Source organism: Marmota flaviventris, chromosome 5 (assembly GCF_047511675.1).
Source record: "Marmota flaviventris isolate mMarFla1 chromosome 5, mMarFla1.hap1, whole genome shotgun sequence".
Lineage (NCBI taxonomy): Eukaryota > Metazoa > Chordata > Mammalia > Rodentia > Sciuridae > Marmota > Marmota flaviventris.
In genome coordinates this window covers 123,579,259-123,592,918 of record NC_092502.1, presented here as the reverse complement: position 1 = coordinate 123,592,918, position 13,660 = coordinate 123,579,259, and the positions used below count along the sequence as shown (strand labels likewise).

Sequence of the window (13,660 nt, the reverse complement as noted above, 5' to 3'; positions counted from 1 at the left end):
GTGTAATAATCAAATCAGGGTAACAAGCACTTCCATTTCTTCAAACATTAATTATTTTGTGCATTAGGAATTTCAAACTCTAAATTCTAGACATTTTGAAATACATCACAGATTGTTTTAACCAGTTTTTACTCTACTTGGCTATAGAAAATCAGAATTAATTTATCCTGTGTTTTGGTGCCCCTAATTAACCTCCTTCTGTGCCCTTTCAGCCTATAGTGAACGCTTTTCTACTCCATTCTATGAAATTCATTTTTGTTTCCACAAATGAAAACAGGAGGTATTTGTCTTTCTGTATCTAGATTATTTCACTTATCATAATGAATGACCTCCAATTCCATCCATGTTGCTCCAAATGACCGGATTCCATTGTTTTTATGGCTGAATAATATTCCATTTGTATTTATAGCACATTTTCTTTATCCATTTATCCACTGATGAGCAACTGGGTTGATCAATATTTTAGCTATGTGGCAGTGCTGCAGTAAACGTGCGTGCAAATATCCCTTTGGTAAAATATTGTCTTTGGATGCATATCCAATGCTGGAGCATATGGTATTCTACTATTAGTTTTTTAAGAACTCTCCCTACTGTTTTCCATAATGACTCTACTAATTTATATTTCTACCAACAATGTATAAGAGTTGTCCTCATTTTGCCTCCCTTTGTTATTTCTTGTCTTTTTAATGATTGTTATTCAGAGGTAAGATGAAATTTCACTGTAGATTTGTTTTGCATTTTCCTGGTGACTCATGATATTGAACATGTTTTCATATGTCTTCTTTTGACAAGCATCTATTCAGATCCTTAGCCCATTTTTTTTTTTTTGGTCAGACCTTTATTTTATGTATTTATTTATACATGGTGCTGAGAATCAAACCCAGTGCCTCACACCTGCCAGGCAAGCACTCTACCACTGAGCCACAATGCCTTAGCCCATTTTTAATTGAATGATTTCATTTGAAGAATAGTTTTTATTTTAATATTCTTAAGTTGACATGGTCTCATCACTTCACATTTGCCCTTTAAGGTCGGAGACATCTAAACCCAAAGGAAATGACCTTACTGTGAAACAAGTAAGTAACCATACCACAGATTAAGGTTGTGTTTTCCAGTAATAAAACACCAAAATCTTCAACACCACAGCAAAGAAGGAAAGAGAGAGAGAGAGAGAGAACCACATCCTGGGTGTTCATTATATATTATTAAAGTCTATACCTGAAACTGAATGCTCTCCATAGTGTGGATAACAGAGGCAATGAAAATGCCTTCTCTTTTCTCTTTCCCTACTGCCATCTTTCTTCTTCTACTTCCTGGAGGTAAGACATATTTTCATATGATTTTTAGTTTCATTTGTGAGAAAGTGGGTATCTGATTGGTTTAATTTACATCCCATGAAAAGGAAAAATAAATAAAAAATTCCAACCATTTTTAATGCAACCATTTGTCTTCACTTAAAAATCACTTTGGCTTTTTACAAAAATGTATCCTATGTAACCATAGCAAAATATGAAAACATTAACTGTATCTGGTAGCTCTTATAAATCCATATCAGATCTACAGAGCAAAGTCTTTAAGTGAAAAACTGACAAAGCCATTAAATTAGATATGAATAGTTTACTTATTAACTGGACCTCTCAATCATACAAATGTAATTGAATATCATAGCTCTCAAATAAACCTTAAAACTTTTAATTTCAGGATTTGTTTGTAGATATGTCCATTTCTAGTAGGGGATCAGGGTCCATTAAGAAAAACATTGGTATAAAATTACCTACTATAATGTGTGTGTGTGTGTGTGTGTGTGTGAATGCTTAATAAAACTCACAATTAAAATAGTAATATTCTAATTGATTTTCACATATTAACCCATTTAATCTTCTTAACTATTATTATCAGCCATATTTTACATATGAGGAACGAAGACCAGGGAGATTAATTAAGTAAATGTGTTAAGGTTTACCAACTAGCAATTAGTAGGGTTGGGATTCGAACTCAGAGTTCACATTCATGTACTATGATATATATAGTTCAGTGATACCTTCAGAGCTGGGATTCCTATTGTGGGATCTATAAGTTCATTCAAAGCCATACTGAGGCATTAAAAATTCTGAGTCTTGACACTGAATGCAAATACTTACTTGAATATGTGTATTTTATTTTATCAGTTTCTCAAAACTCTGTATTAAAAAAAAAAAAGAGCCAATACTTTAAGAAGCAGTGATTAACAAGGGGAAAAAATGTGGATTTTGCACTATGCATAAGTAGGCTAGAACATCACTTTGCCATCACTAGCTGTGTGAATTTGGGATAGTTAGTTAATCTGTCTACTTCATCTTTTTATCTACATGGAAATAATAATACCCACTTTCTATTGTAGTTAAGTATTATGGCGAGTGTCTAACACTAAAGGGTGTCTGGTATATCTTAAATGTCTTCATTACTGTTACCATAGTTGCTGATTTTTTTTCTTTGTTTTTAATATAACTTACTAAACTATAATTCCAAATAATAACCTTTTTATGGAATATTGTGAGATTTTTAAGGCTAATAACACAGTGTTCAGCCTGAGATTGAGACAATCCTGTCCTTAGAAGTGACAACCTTGAAGGGTAGGGAGTCAGGAGAAGGGGGGTCCTTACCACTCTGCCCTGACTATGTGTTACTGGGTCTTTAATCTTTTGATTTCTTGATCTTTAAGAAATTGCTGAAGGGCTGAGGATATAGCTCAGTTGGTAGAGTTCTTGCCTAACACACACAAGGCCCAGGGTTCAATCCCAGCCCCACAAAAAAAGAAATTGCTGGACCAGCCGGGCATAGTGGTACATGGCTGTAATCCCAGCATTAGGGAGTGAGGCAGGAGAATCATAAATTCAAAGTCAGCCTCAGCAATTTAGCAAGTCCCTAAGCAACTTAGCAGACCCTGTCTCAAAATAAAATATAAAAAGGGCTGGGGATGTGGTTCAGTGATTAAGTTCCTCTGGGTTCAGTCATTGGTACCAAAAAATGAAAAAGAAAGAAATTGCTGGACAATTCCTACCTGTATTTTAAGTAGTGATAAATACAGGAAATAAATATTATGTTAAAAAATGTTTTAAATTATTAAGGAACAATTTAAGTTGGAGCTTAAAAATAAAAATCACTTTGCTAACAGTTAAAATGTTAAGGACTAGCTCTAAGACACATGACAAATCTGTCCCTCAAAAGCATTTAAACATGATGAATTGTTAAATTTAGTCTAATGTTACTTGTAGATGATCTGCTTCACTCTCATAATGCCTGACCATGATGACTTTTAATTATATCACACCTAACTTGAAATCTCCTCCAGCTCCACCTGCTAAAGATTTATACCACTTTCCAATGTCCTTCAAGGAAAAAACAGTCCTCACAGAGACCTCACCACCTTCCTGCCAAAGGCGTTTTCTGAGCCCTGCAGCTCCTCCTGTGACCCTCTCCAGGCACTTTCGAGCATTGTCATTCTTTATGCATTTATCCACAGCTTTGTTCTTTGCATGTTTCTACTACTAAAGCTCATCAATGTCAAGAATGATGTTTCATTCATCTTTGCACCATTTTAACAGTAGTTACTCAAAAATTATTGTGGAATAATTGCATGGAAAAAAAGGGAGTGTGAAAATTGCTTAGAAAAGAGGTCCTAAAATGATTCCAAATGATTCAAAATGCAGGTTCCAGCCAGGCATGGTGGCACAAACCTGTAATCCCAGCAGCTGAGGCAGAAGAATCCCAAGTTCAAAGCCAGCCTCAGCAATTTAACCAGGCTCTAAGCAACTTAGCAAGACCTGATCTCAAAACTTAAAAAAAAAAAAAAAAAAATTGAAAAGGGCTGGGGATGTTGCTCAGTGGTTAAGCATATCTGGGTTCAATCCCTGGTACCAAGAGGGAAAAAAAAAGAAAAGAAAAGGAGAAAAAAAAATGAAATGCAGGTTCTCTGATACTAAACTAAACTCTCTGGAGATGGGTCTAGAAAATCCACATTTTAAGAAGTACTCAATTATGATTACACTAAAGTTTGAGAAACATAATAGAAAAAGGAGCATTTCTATACATTTATCTTTTTTACCCTAACATGACACAGAGAGAAAAATCAATTTGAACATGTGGCAATTAAAAAAAAAGAGCTTTAGATCTAAAATAATAGGAATGTATGCTTATGATAAAATTAACACAAAAAACAAGTACTACTAATTTAAAAACACTGTCGCACATGAAGTGCTGCAGGAGATGCAATCACAGAGAAGAGTTCTAGAGAAGAAAGCACCCTCCACCACCACCTGGACTGCTTGGTCCTCTGTCTATCAAAGTACATGGCTATGAACTCGCACTGAATCTATTCATTATAGCCAAGTTTTCTCAGGACAAGGATGTCTGGGCAAGGTAAGATTTCACTCTGGATCACTCTTTTAGTTTTTCTAGAATCCTGCGAAGGAATCATAGGAGGAAAAGAAGTAGCACCTCATGCAAGACGCTACATGGCTCTTATCAAAGGGCTGGAAATCTGCGCAGGGGCTCTGATCAAAGACAGCTGGGTGCTGACAGCTGCTCACTGTGATGTGTAAGTAATCTCAGTCCCTCTCATTCTCAAGGTTGATGCAGGGAAGTAGAAATGGCTATCAAGTCCAAAACCAAAATTTAAGATGGAGAAGAAAGCAGGCAAGCACATTCAGTGCTATGTCTTATTATAACGTTTACCTCTGAGCAAAAGCCAGAATCTGTAGAGTAAGAATGAAATGCCTGACCATTTTCTCATATTATTTGTTATTTTTAAATTATAAATAACAGCATTATTGAATATTTTAATAGGAAAGTTTAAAAGTAATAATACTTGATCTCATCAACCCCACACAATCACCGTCAGTATTTTGGTATATTTTGTCCCAGACTTCTTTCATAAGCATAATTTACAAGGTTGAACAAATTAAATGTCATCTGTGATTAGCCAGTCCATATGAAATTACTGCTATTTGTTTAACTTTAAAAAAAATAGCAATTTCCTGTGGCTCAGACAAATAGTTTTTCTAGTCATAATTTGAAAGGCAGACTAGTGTTTATCATGTAGATATACTGCTATTTTCTTAATCAGTACCTGTTGTTGGTAACCAGTACCTGTCACTTCCCTTTTCTCTCTTACACAAATTGCATGAACAAAAAAGAATATTAAAAATGAGCTTCTCACAAAGGAGATTCAAACAGATTTATATTATATTGTGTAAAATAAGAATTTGTCAGGGATGAATATCAGCTTAATTTACAGGAGGTGAGGGAGGGATTAGCTCTGATACACTTAATTAATAGGCCTATTTGGTGAAAAGATTTGCCCCCCTCTTCTGTAATAGCTATTATTAATTTCATAAACTAGATTTATGGTTAGCTCTACTTTGGCTTGCTTCTCTATGTGGTGTGTGTGTGTGTGTGTGTGTGTCCTATGCATGCATGTGTTTATATAAACCTGGCTTTAAATTTTAACTATAAAACCACTGTTCTGGGCCATAGTTGTAGCTCAGTGGTAGCATACTTGCCTAGCATATGAGAGGCACTGGATTTGATCCTCAGCACCCCATAAAAATAAATAATAAAAAATAAAGGTATTGTGTCCATCTGCAACTAAAAACAAATTAAAAAAAAAAATCCAAACCAAGATTCCTTTCTTCATTCCAGCCTCTAAAAAGCATGACTCAGGTCAACCTTTCTTATCTTTAAAGACTTCAGCAAGGCAAACTATTTCCCTAAAGCCCAGAAAAGTAAACCACCTACTTCTGTTTTAGTTCTTGAGTTTATTCATTTCCATTAGGTGTCAACAACCTAGAAGCCAATGGGGGAAGGTTTTATTCCACAAATCTGAAGCAGATGAAGAAACTGTCAGCTGCTCCTTCAGCCTCCAAATGGCAGAGCCCACCTTCCTCCCGTGGGGACCTCCAGCACTGTCCACCCCAGTGGAAGCCCCCACTCCAAGCTGGAGCCCAGCAGACCTCTCCAGGTCTCTCCAGCCAGTGCTCTTGCCTCTGCCAGAAGGTCTGGGCCTCCATTCCTGTTGTTTCCCTTGAAAAGATGCGGTGAGGTTGAAGCAATATCCCCCAATACATACCTTGAGATTTGAAGTAGAGGCACTAAAACACCCAAGACTCTCCCTAAGTTCCCTGTCTTGCTGTGCTTATTTATAAATAGGAAAACATTTAAAAACACTGATCAAACTTGAAGAAACTAAGTCCACAATTTAACTTTATCCATTCTCATGCATAAGTTATATGTTGTTGTTGTTCTTCTTAGGAAGGAAAATCCTCAAATTATTCTTGGGGCCCACTCTACATCCCCTAAAGAGAAACTTGACCAAGTATTTTCTATTCAAAAGGCAATTCCCTATCCATGCTATGATCCACAGACATTTGAAGGGGATCTTCAACTCCTTCAGGTAAATATGTTTGCAGTTTTGTTCAGTTGTGGGGTTTTTTTTCCATTAACTATTTTGAAAGAGTGGAAAGGTAGAAAGATCAGTGTAACCTGAAACCAATTTCTATACCCTTGACCTCACAAGGTTAGCTAACACCACGAGTAAGAGGTTAAACAGCAAGGCCAGCACTATTGCAACAAGTGTTCCTTCCCCCTATTGTGGTAGGACCTGGCCATCTAAAGAGTTGATGCTCATTAATCAAAAAGCACCAGGAGTTAGCATTTGCATATCAGAGAAAACATTATGCCTTTGGTTTTTGGCTTATTTCACTTAGCAGCTAACTCACAATAAGAAGATGGTAGAGAAGAATAAAAATACTTTGGATTAGACAAAGAGGAATGAAGGAAAGGGAGGAGGAATAGGAATAGGAGGAAAGAGTAGAATGAATCAGACATTACTATCCTATGTACATATATGATTATGTAACCCATGTAATTCTACACCATTCTACAATCAGAAAAATGAAAAGTAATACTCTATATATGTATAATATGTCAAAAAATTCTACTATTATATATAACTAATAAGAACAAAAGAAAAAAATTTTTAAAAAGCACCAGGAACCCACCCAGAGTCAAACAGATTTGACTGATGCTAGCGAGGGCACAATCCACTCAGATTGTATAAGAAGGGGCTTATTTTAGGATTTGAGCTTGTGTCCAGAAACTTAGGGGAAGTTTCAAGGAAGTAGCAGTGTTCTCTGAAATGCAGAGTGTCAGCAAGTGGGACAATTCTATGATTATGCATCTAAATAAATCTTATCCAAGAGGCAGAAAGAACAGGAAAAAAAATAAGCTAACATTGTAATTGGTAAAGATGCAACAGTTGTGGATTTCATCCAAGAGAGGAGCATTTGTCATTTTTATAATATGAACAATGATGTCATTTCTGCCAGTGGCTGTCTTTTTTTTTTTTTTTATTAAACAAAGGGGAATGAAGGGAAGAGGGCAGGGAATAGGAATAGGAGAGATAGTAGAATGAATGGGACATTACTTTCCTATGTGCATATTTGACTATATGACCAATGTAATTCTACATCATTCTACAATCAGAAAAATATTGGCAGTGGCTGCCTTTTTTCCCTCCTATTTCATTAGGGTCACCTTGTTTGATAGTGACAATCTGTATTTATGAGCAACCGGAAAAGCAGAGACCCAGTTCTGAGTGCTTAGCTGTTAGTGGCAGCCTGCTTTTTTCTTCTTCAGAAGATAAGTAGTAATCAGAACTTCCCCTGAAGGCACTCAAGCCTAGAGGGAAAGACAGACAAATCACCAGCTCTGATCTTAAGGCACTGATGGCATTTTGCTCATCAGTGACAAAGATAAAGAAGAGGGCTCTATGGGGGTACATGGGGAGAGCAGGGAGTCAGAGCAGTTTCCTAGGCAGCCAGGAAAAAAGTGGGGAGGGCCTCCAAGTAGGAAGGACAGCATTATAAGAGGGATCACTTGGAGGAAGAGGAGAGAAAAGGGAGTTATGAATTTTGAGAAAAGGAAGTTAGCAGAATATAGACCACAAAGCCAGGCCTTGCAAACCTTGTTAAGAGTCTGAAAGGTATGGGGAAGGAAATGGGAAGGTGTTTTAAGCAGGGTAGCAACACTGTCAGACTTGTTAGAATAATCATTCTGGCTGCTGTGCAGAAATTGGAATAGGAAGGCAGCTCTGGAAGATGGAGCATGAGCAGAAGGATTACCCAGGCCTTCGTGCACCCTCATCATCAGAAGCACAGAGGGCCCTGGGACTCATGCACCTCTGACAAAACCTCCACATTCCTTGTCCCCAATACTGACAACCTAGCCCTCCTCAATATCCACCTGGAGACCATCAGGCCTAGCTTCACCCTCAGGCCTCTGCTCCTCCTCCATGCCCCCAGACACTAACTCCCTCCTGGGTATCAAAGGTAGCTCCCCTCCTGCCCCACCTGGCCTCAGTCCCTTCTGCACTTTTACCCAAAATATTTAATACCCTCTGTTAGAGTTTAGGCTGTGTTGTTCCTCTGCCTCCCACACTGGAGCATAAGCAACTCCATCTCCTGTCTTCTAGCTGAAAGGTAAAGCAACTATGAGCAAAGCTGTGGGAATACTTCAGCTACCCCAAAGAGGAGAAGACGTCAAACCCCACACCAAGTGTCATGTGGCAGGATGGGGAAGCACCAAAAAAGACTCTTGCAAAGTTTCACATGTCTTGAGAGAAGTCAATGTCACCGTGATAGACCGGAAAATATGCAATGATGCAGAGCATTATAATTTCAAGCCAGTTATTGAGAACAGTATGATCTGTGCTGGTGGTAACAAAGGTGAAGATGATTCATGTGAAGTAAGTAAATTAAAAATTTTAACCAGGAAATAAAAGGGTAAAAGAGTACCTAAGAAGAATGAGGTAGAAGTTGTTATTATCTTTCATGTACAAGGCCTGAGGACTACAGCTTGACACTGGTATGGTATCGTGCTGCCTGGTGCCTTGTGAAACCCTCTGCTCGAGGGTGTTCCCAGCTTACTAATGATCACTTTCTGTATATGGTTTTAATCATGATGGGTAACAATTTTGCTGCTAGAGAATAGTTAGTTCAGGAGTAAGAACAAAGAACTGTACCAAACTCAACAACACTTTGATATGCCACTTAATTCTCACATAACACCATGAGATAGGCACTATTGTCATCTGTTTTAAGATGAAGAAAAAGGTGTAGAAAGTTACTTAATTTCCTAATCCTGATTAGATTACAGTCTTTTTCTCAAAGATTACTTATTTCATTTATTGTAGATTTGCTTTCTTAAGTAAATTGGCTGGAATGAATGATTATATTGTCACAAAAACAGCACTCCTTTGTCACTCAGATATATCCAAAGAGTTTCCCCTAAACTTTTTATTCACTCAAGGCTTTATTTCAATATGTTTTCTAAAACGTAAAGATTGATTTCTATGTTGTATTAAAAATGAAAGTTTTGGGGACTGGGGATGTGGCTCAAGCCGGTAGCGCGCTCGCCTGGCATGCGCGGAGCTCTGGGTTCGATCCTCAGCACCACATAAAAATAAAATAAAGATGTTGTGTCCGCCGAAAACTAAAAAATAAATATTAAAAAATTCTCTCTCTCTCTCTCTCTCTTTAAAAAAAAAAACGAAAGATTTTTGGGAAAGAAAAAAAAAGTTACTTGATTTCCCCAAGTTAAATAACCCAGCTATCAGAGGTTGAACCTGGATTTAACCAAGGTTGTCTGTCTCCTGACACCTGCACTGTTCTGCCTCTTACTGTGCCAAGAACAGACTTGACCAAGGTTTCAACCTATTTAGAACTCACTAAGCACAGGTGCTTGTCAGGTCAGAGAGAATATATAAATGGGAGCTGATGAATCTCTGGGCCAGGTGGAGGATCCCTAAAAACTGTCTGAAATATCACAGATACTCTCTGTCTGAGCTGGCTTAGCTAGTGCCCTCCTCAGAACAGGGAGTAGTTGAGGTCCCAACTCAAGTCTTTTAGTAGCCCCAACCTTCAGTTTCTCCCCCAGACATCTATTGACCAAGAAAAAAGGACATGCATCAACTGAAAGAAACAATTTTTTTCATCACTAAAGGATTTCTTTGTTTTTCTTGGTTCTTTTTTTAAATTTTTTTACATATTTTTAGTTGTAGATGGACAGAATACTATTTCATTTCATTTCAATGTGGTCCGGGGAATCTGACCCAGCATCTCACACATGCTAGGCAAGCACTCTACCACTGAGCCACAACCCTAGCCCTCTTTCTTGGTTTTATTGATGAAGATGAGTTTGCACATCTCCAGAATTGCCTTCTTCAAAAGGAAAAATGATTGGGTAAAATAAGCATATTTATGTTAATTGGTGCTAAGTGCAGGCAAGTAATACGAAATTTAAAATTAGGTTTAATCTAGATAGACAATAGGGGTGGGAGGGAAAGGGAGAGAGAAGGGGAATAGCAAGGATGGTGAAAGCAAACCTTCATCATTATACAAAATACATATATGAAGATGTGAATTTGGTGTCAACATACCTTACATACAGAGATATGATAAATTGTGGTATAAAGGTGTATTAAGAATTATAATGCAAAAAAAAACAATAAGAGAGCTCATGTATAATGGCATAATTTGGCTGAACATACTTTATATACAGAGTTATGAAAATTGTGCTATGAATGGATAATTATGAATGTAATACATTCCACTATTGTCATGTATGTAAGAAATAAATAAAAAAAATAAAATAAAATAAAATTATGCTTAAATAGGAAAGAGAAATAGAAGACATAGGTGAAGTGTGAATGAACAAATAAAATGGCAAATAAATACATCAGGAAAGCACTCTTATTTAATACATGACTTTCTATTCTAGGGGGATTCTGGAAGTCCTCTGATATGCAATAACATTTTCATCGGTGTCACTTCCTTTGGAAAATGTGGTAACCCCAAGAAACCTGGTGTCTACATTCTCCTTACAAACAAATATCTCAACTGGATAAAGAAAACCATTGCAGGAGCCATATGACATGGCTTCTTCAAAACAGACATCTGAGGTGACTTCCAGGAGACTCCAAGAAAAGGGGGCTTAAACTTGACCTGACCTAAGAAGCACCTCAGAGAGCCTCCCAACTTTGTGCGTGAATTATAGTCTGTCTCAAGAGCCATCAGTCAAAGAAGTGGCTTCCTGCCGTCACTCCGGCATGCTTTGCTGAGATTGCATCTTCTTCGCACTTATTCTCTTTCCATAGCAAGAGACATCCTTTGGGGAAAAGTTCCTCTATTCAGAAACCCCTTGCTTTATTCAAAATTTGAGGAATGTCCCTACTGTATTTGCTGTTGAAAAGAATCTGATCCCAGAAAAAAAAACAGAATATACTTCAACTTTCCAAAATTCCTGTGACCCTTAGAATTTAGAGCTTGAGATTTTATTCAATATGGAATTATGAAAGAGATGGAGGGGTATTTTTCTTTCTTACTTTATACTTCTATATATTTGAACTTTTTACTAAATTCTAAATATAAGACAATAAGAAAGATTCAGTGTATGTTTTAGATATTTGAAAAATGTGAAGTTTCAAGCAAGCAATAGTTCAGAGAAATTGTATCATTTATTAGTTACAAATAGAATAAAGTTTCATCTGCCAGTAGGCCTCAGTTCATTCAACTTATAGAAAGAAGTGCATTGGGTCTTGGCTCTACACATGAGCACTAAACTTAGTTCTATGTTAATAAATTGATACACAACAAAGAAAACTGACTTCTTTTACCATTTACCATTTGTATCTTATCTTTTTGTTTTGCTTTTTCTCCAAAGAGCTAACTTACAATAAAGCCACACTTTAATGATTCTGATTTGTCCAATTTAATTCAAACATTTCTTAAGGGCTCATATGCACCAGGCACTATGCCCAGCACTGTAAATTCAGAGGGGGATAAGTCATGATCACCATCCTCAAAGGCTCCAGGTCTAGATGAGGGAGAGACATAAATAAGAGGATACCTACTTCAGGTTCTGAAGAAAATATAACAAAGCATCCTAATCACCTCCTCAGATCATATATGTTATAATGGATTTACATATGAGTTGTAATCACATAAATAAATAAAGAACACAGAATATGTAAGAACTTATACCACAATAATAAAAAGATAAATAGCCCAGTTCTGAAACAAATGATTTGAATAGATATTTTACCATAGATATATGAATGCAAATAAGCACATGAGAAGCTCAATACCATTAGTCATTAAGGAAATGTAAATCAAAACCACAATGAAAGACTATTTCACACCCACTAGAATAGCAGTTATCAAAAAAAAAAAAACAATATTGGTATGATATAGGGAAATTAGAACCTTCATTACACAGCCACTTTGGAAAACAGAAATTCCTCAAAATGCTAAATATATACTTACTATGTAATTACTCAGGTATCCAGTAATTCTACTCCTAGATATAGACCCAAGAGAAATAAAAAACATTATCTGCATTAAGAACTTGTACATGATCATCAAAAGAAACAATTGAGAGTATGAAGAAAGCCTACAGAATGGGAGAATATCTTTGTCACCTGCTCCTCAGATATGGTATTAATATCCAGAATATATAAAGAACTCAAAAAAAAACTTAACACAAAAAAAAAACCCAAATAATCCAATCAATATATGGGCAAAAGAACTAAACAGAAACTTCTCAAAAAAAGGAACACTAATGGCCAACAAATATATGAAAAAATGTTCAACCTCTCCAGCAATTAGGGAAATGCAAAGCAAAACTACATTGAGATTGCATCTTATTCCAGACAGAATGGCAATTATCAAGAATATAAATAGTAATAAATGTTGGCAAGGATGTGGGGGAAAAGGTACACATTGTTAGTGGAACTGCAAATTATTGCAACCACTCTGGAAAGCACTATGGAGATCCTCAAGAAACTAGACATGGAACCACCCTATGACCCAGCTATCCCACTCCTCAGTATATATCCAAAGTACTTAAAATCAGCATTCTACAGTGATGCTGCCACTTCAGTGTTTATAGTAGCACAATTCACAATAGCCAAGCTGTGGAACCAACCTCTGTGTCCTCCAAGATACGCATGGATAAAGAAAATGTTGTACAAATACACAATGAAGTATTACTTGGCCATACAGAAGAATGAAATTATGGCACTTACCAGTAAATGGATGGAAGTAAAGACAATCATGCTAAGTGAAATAAGCCCATCCCAAAAAGTTAGAGGTCAAATGTTTTCTCTGATATGCAAAAACTAATCCAAAATAAAGGAGTAGGGAATGAAAGGGAAAAAAAGGGAGAGGGAATTTTATCCAAATAGAGGAGAGCTCAATAGAGTAGATGAAGGGAATTAAGGAGGAAGGGACAGGAAAAGGGAAGAGCGGTGGACTGATTCTGACTGAGCTTCCATATGTGCGTGCCTGGATGTGGCACAGTGGGTCCTGCCATTGTCCTGGTTGTTCCACAGGACACTTAAGTTTAAAAAAAAAAATTAAACTGTAAATGGATAAAAAAGGATTGGTGGGGTGGAGGGAGGGGAGCAGGGGGGCTGGGAAGTGCTAGGGATTGAATTAGAGTGGGCTGTGTTCCATGGTTTTGTGATTATGTCAGGCTGTATCCTGGATGGTGAATATAACTAAAAATATTTTTCAAATGGAAAAAACAAACTTGTCCATGAATGTTCATAGAGGCAGATTCATAA

At 36.8% G+C, this 13,660-nt stretch overlaps 1 protein-coding gene across 1 annotated transcript; it reads left to right on the top strand.

The window, feature by feature from the left end:
- Window positions 1-1,151: 1,151 nt before the first annotated feature.
- LOC114094999 (granzyme A-like) lies at window positions 1,152-11,790 on the top strand. Its single transcript, XM_027938157.3, has 5 exons — window positions 1,152-1,319; window positions 4,429-4,576; window positions 6,289-6,430; window positions 8,510-8,782; window positions 10,816-11,790. Exons 1-5 carry the CDS (start codon window positions 1,229-1,231, stop codon window positions 10,966-10,968), a joined length of 807 nt encoding a protein of 268 aa, XP_027793958.1. The 5' UTR covers window positions 1,152-1,228; the 3' UTR covers window positions 10,969-11,790.
- Window positions 11,791-13,660: the final 1,870 nt, after the last annotated feature.

Coding starts and splice junctions, on each gene's coding strand:
- LOC114094999 (XM_027938157.3), top strand. CDS start 1,229: ATGCTCTCCATAGTGTGGATAACAGAGGCAATGAAAATGCCTTCTCTT. Junction 1,320..4,428: donor TCTTCTTCTACTTCCTGGAG/GTAAGACATATT, acceptor TCACTCTTTTAG/TTTTTCTAGAATCCTGCGAA. Junction 8,783..10,815: donor GTGAAGATGATTCATGTGAA/GTAAGTAAATTA, acceptor TTTCTATTCTAG/GGGGATTCTGGAAGTCCTCT.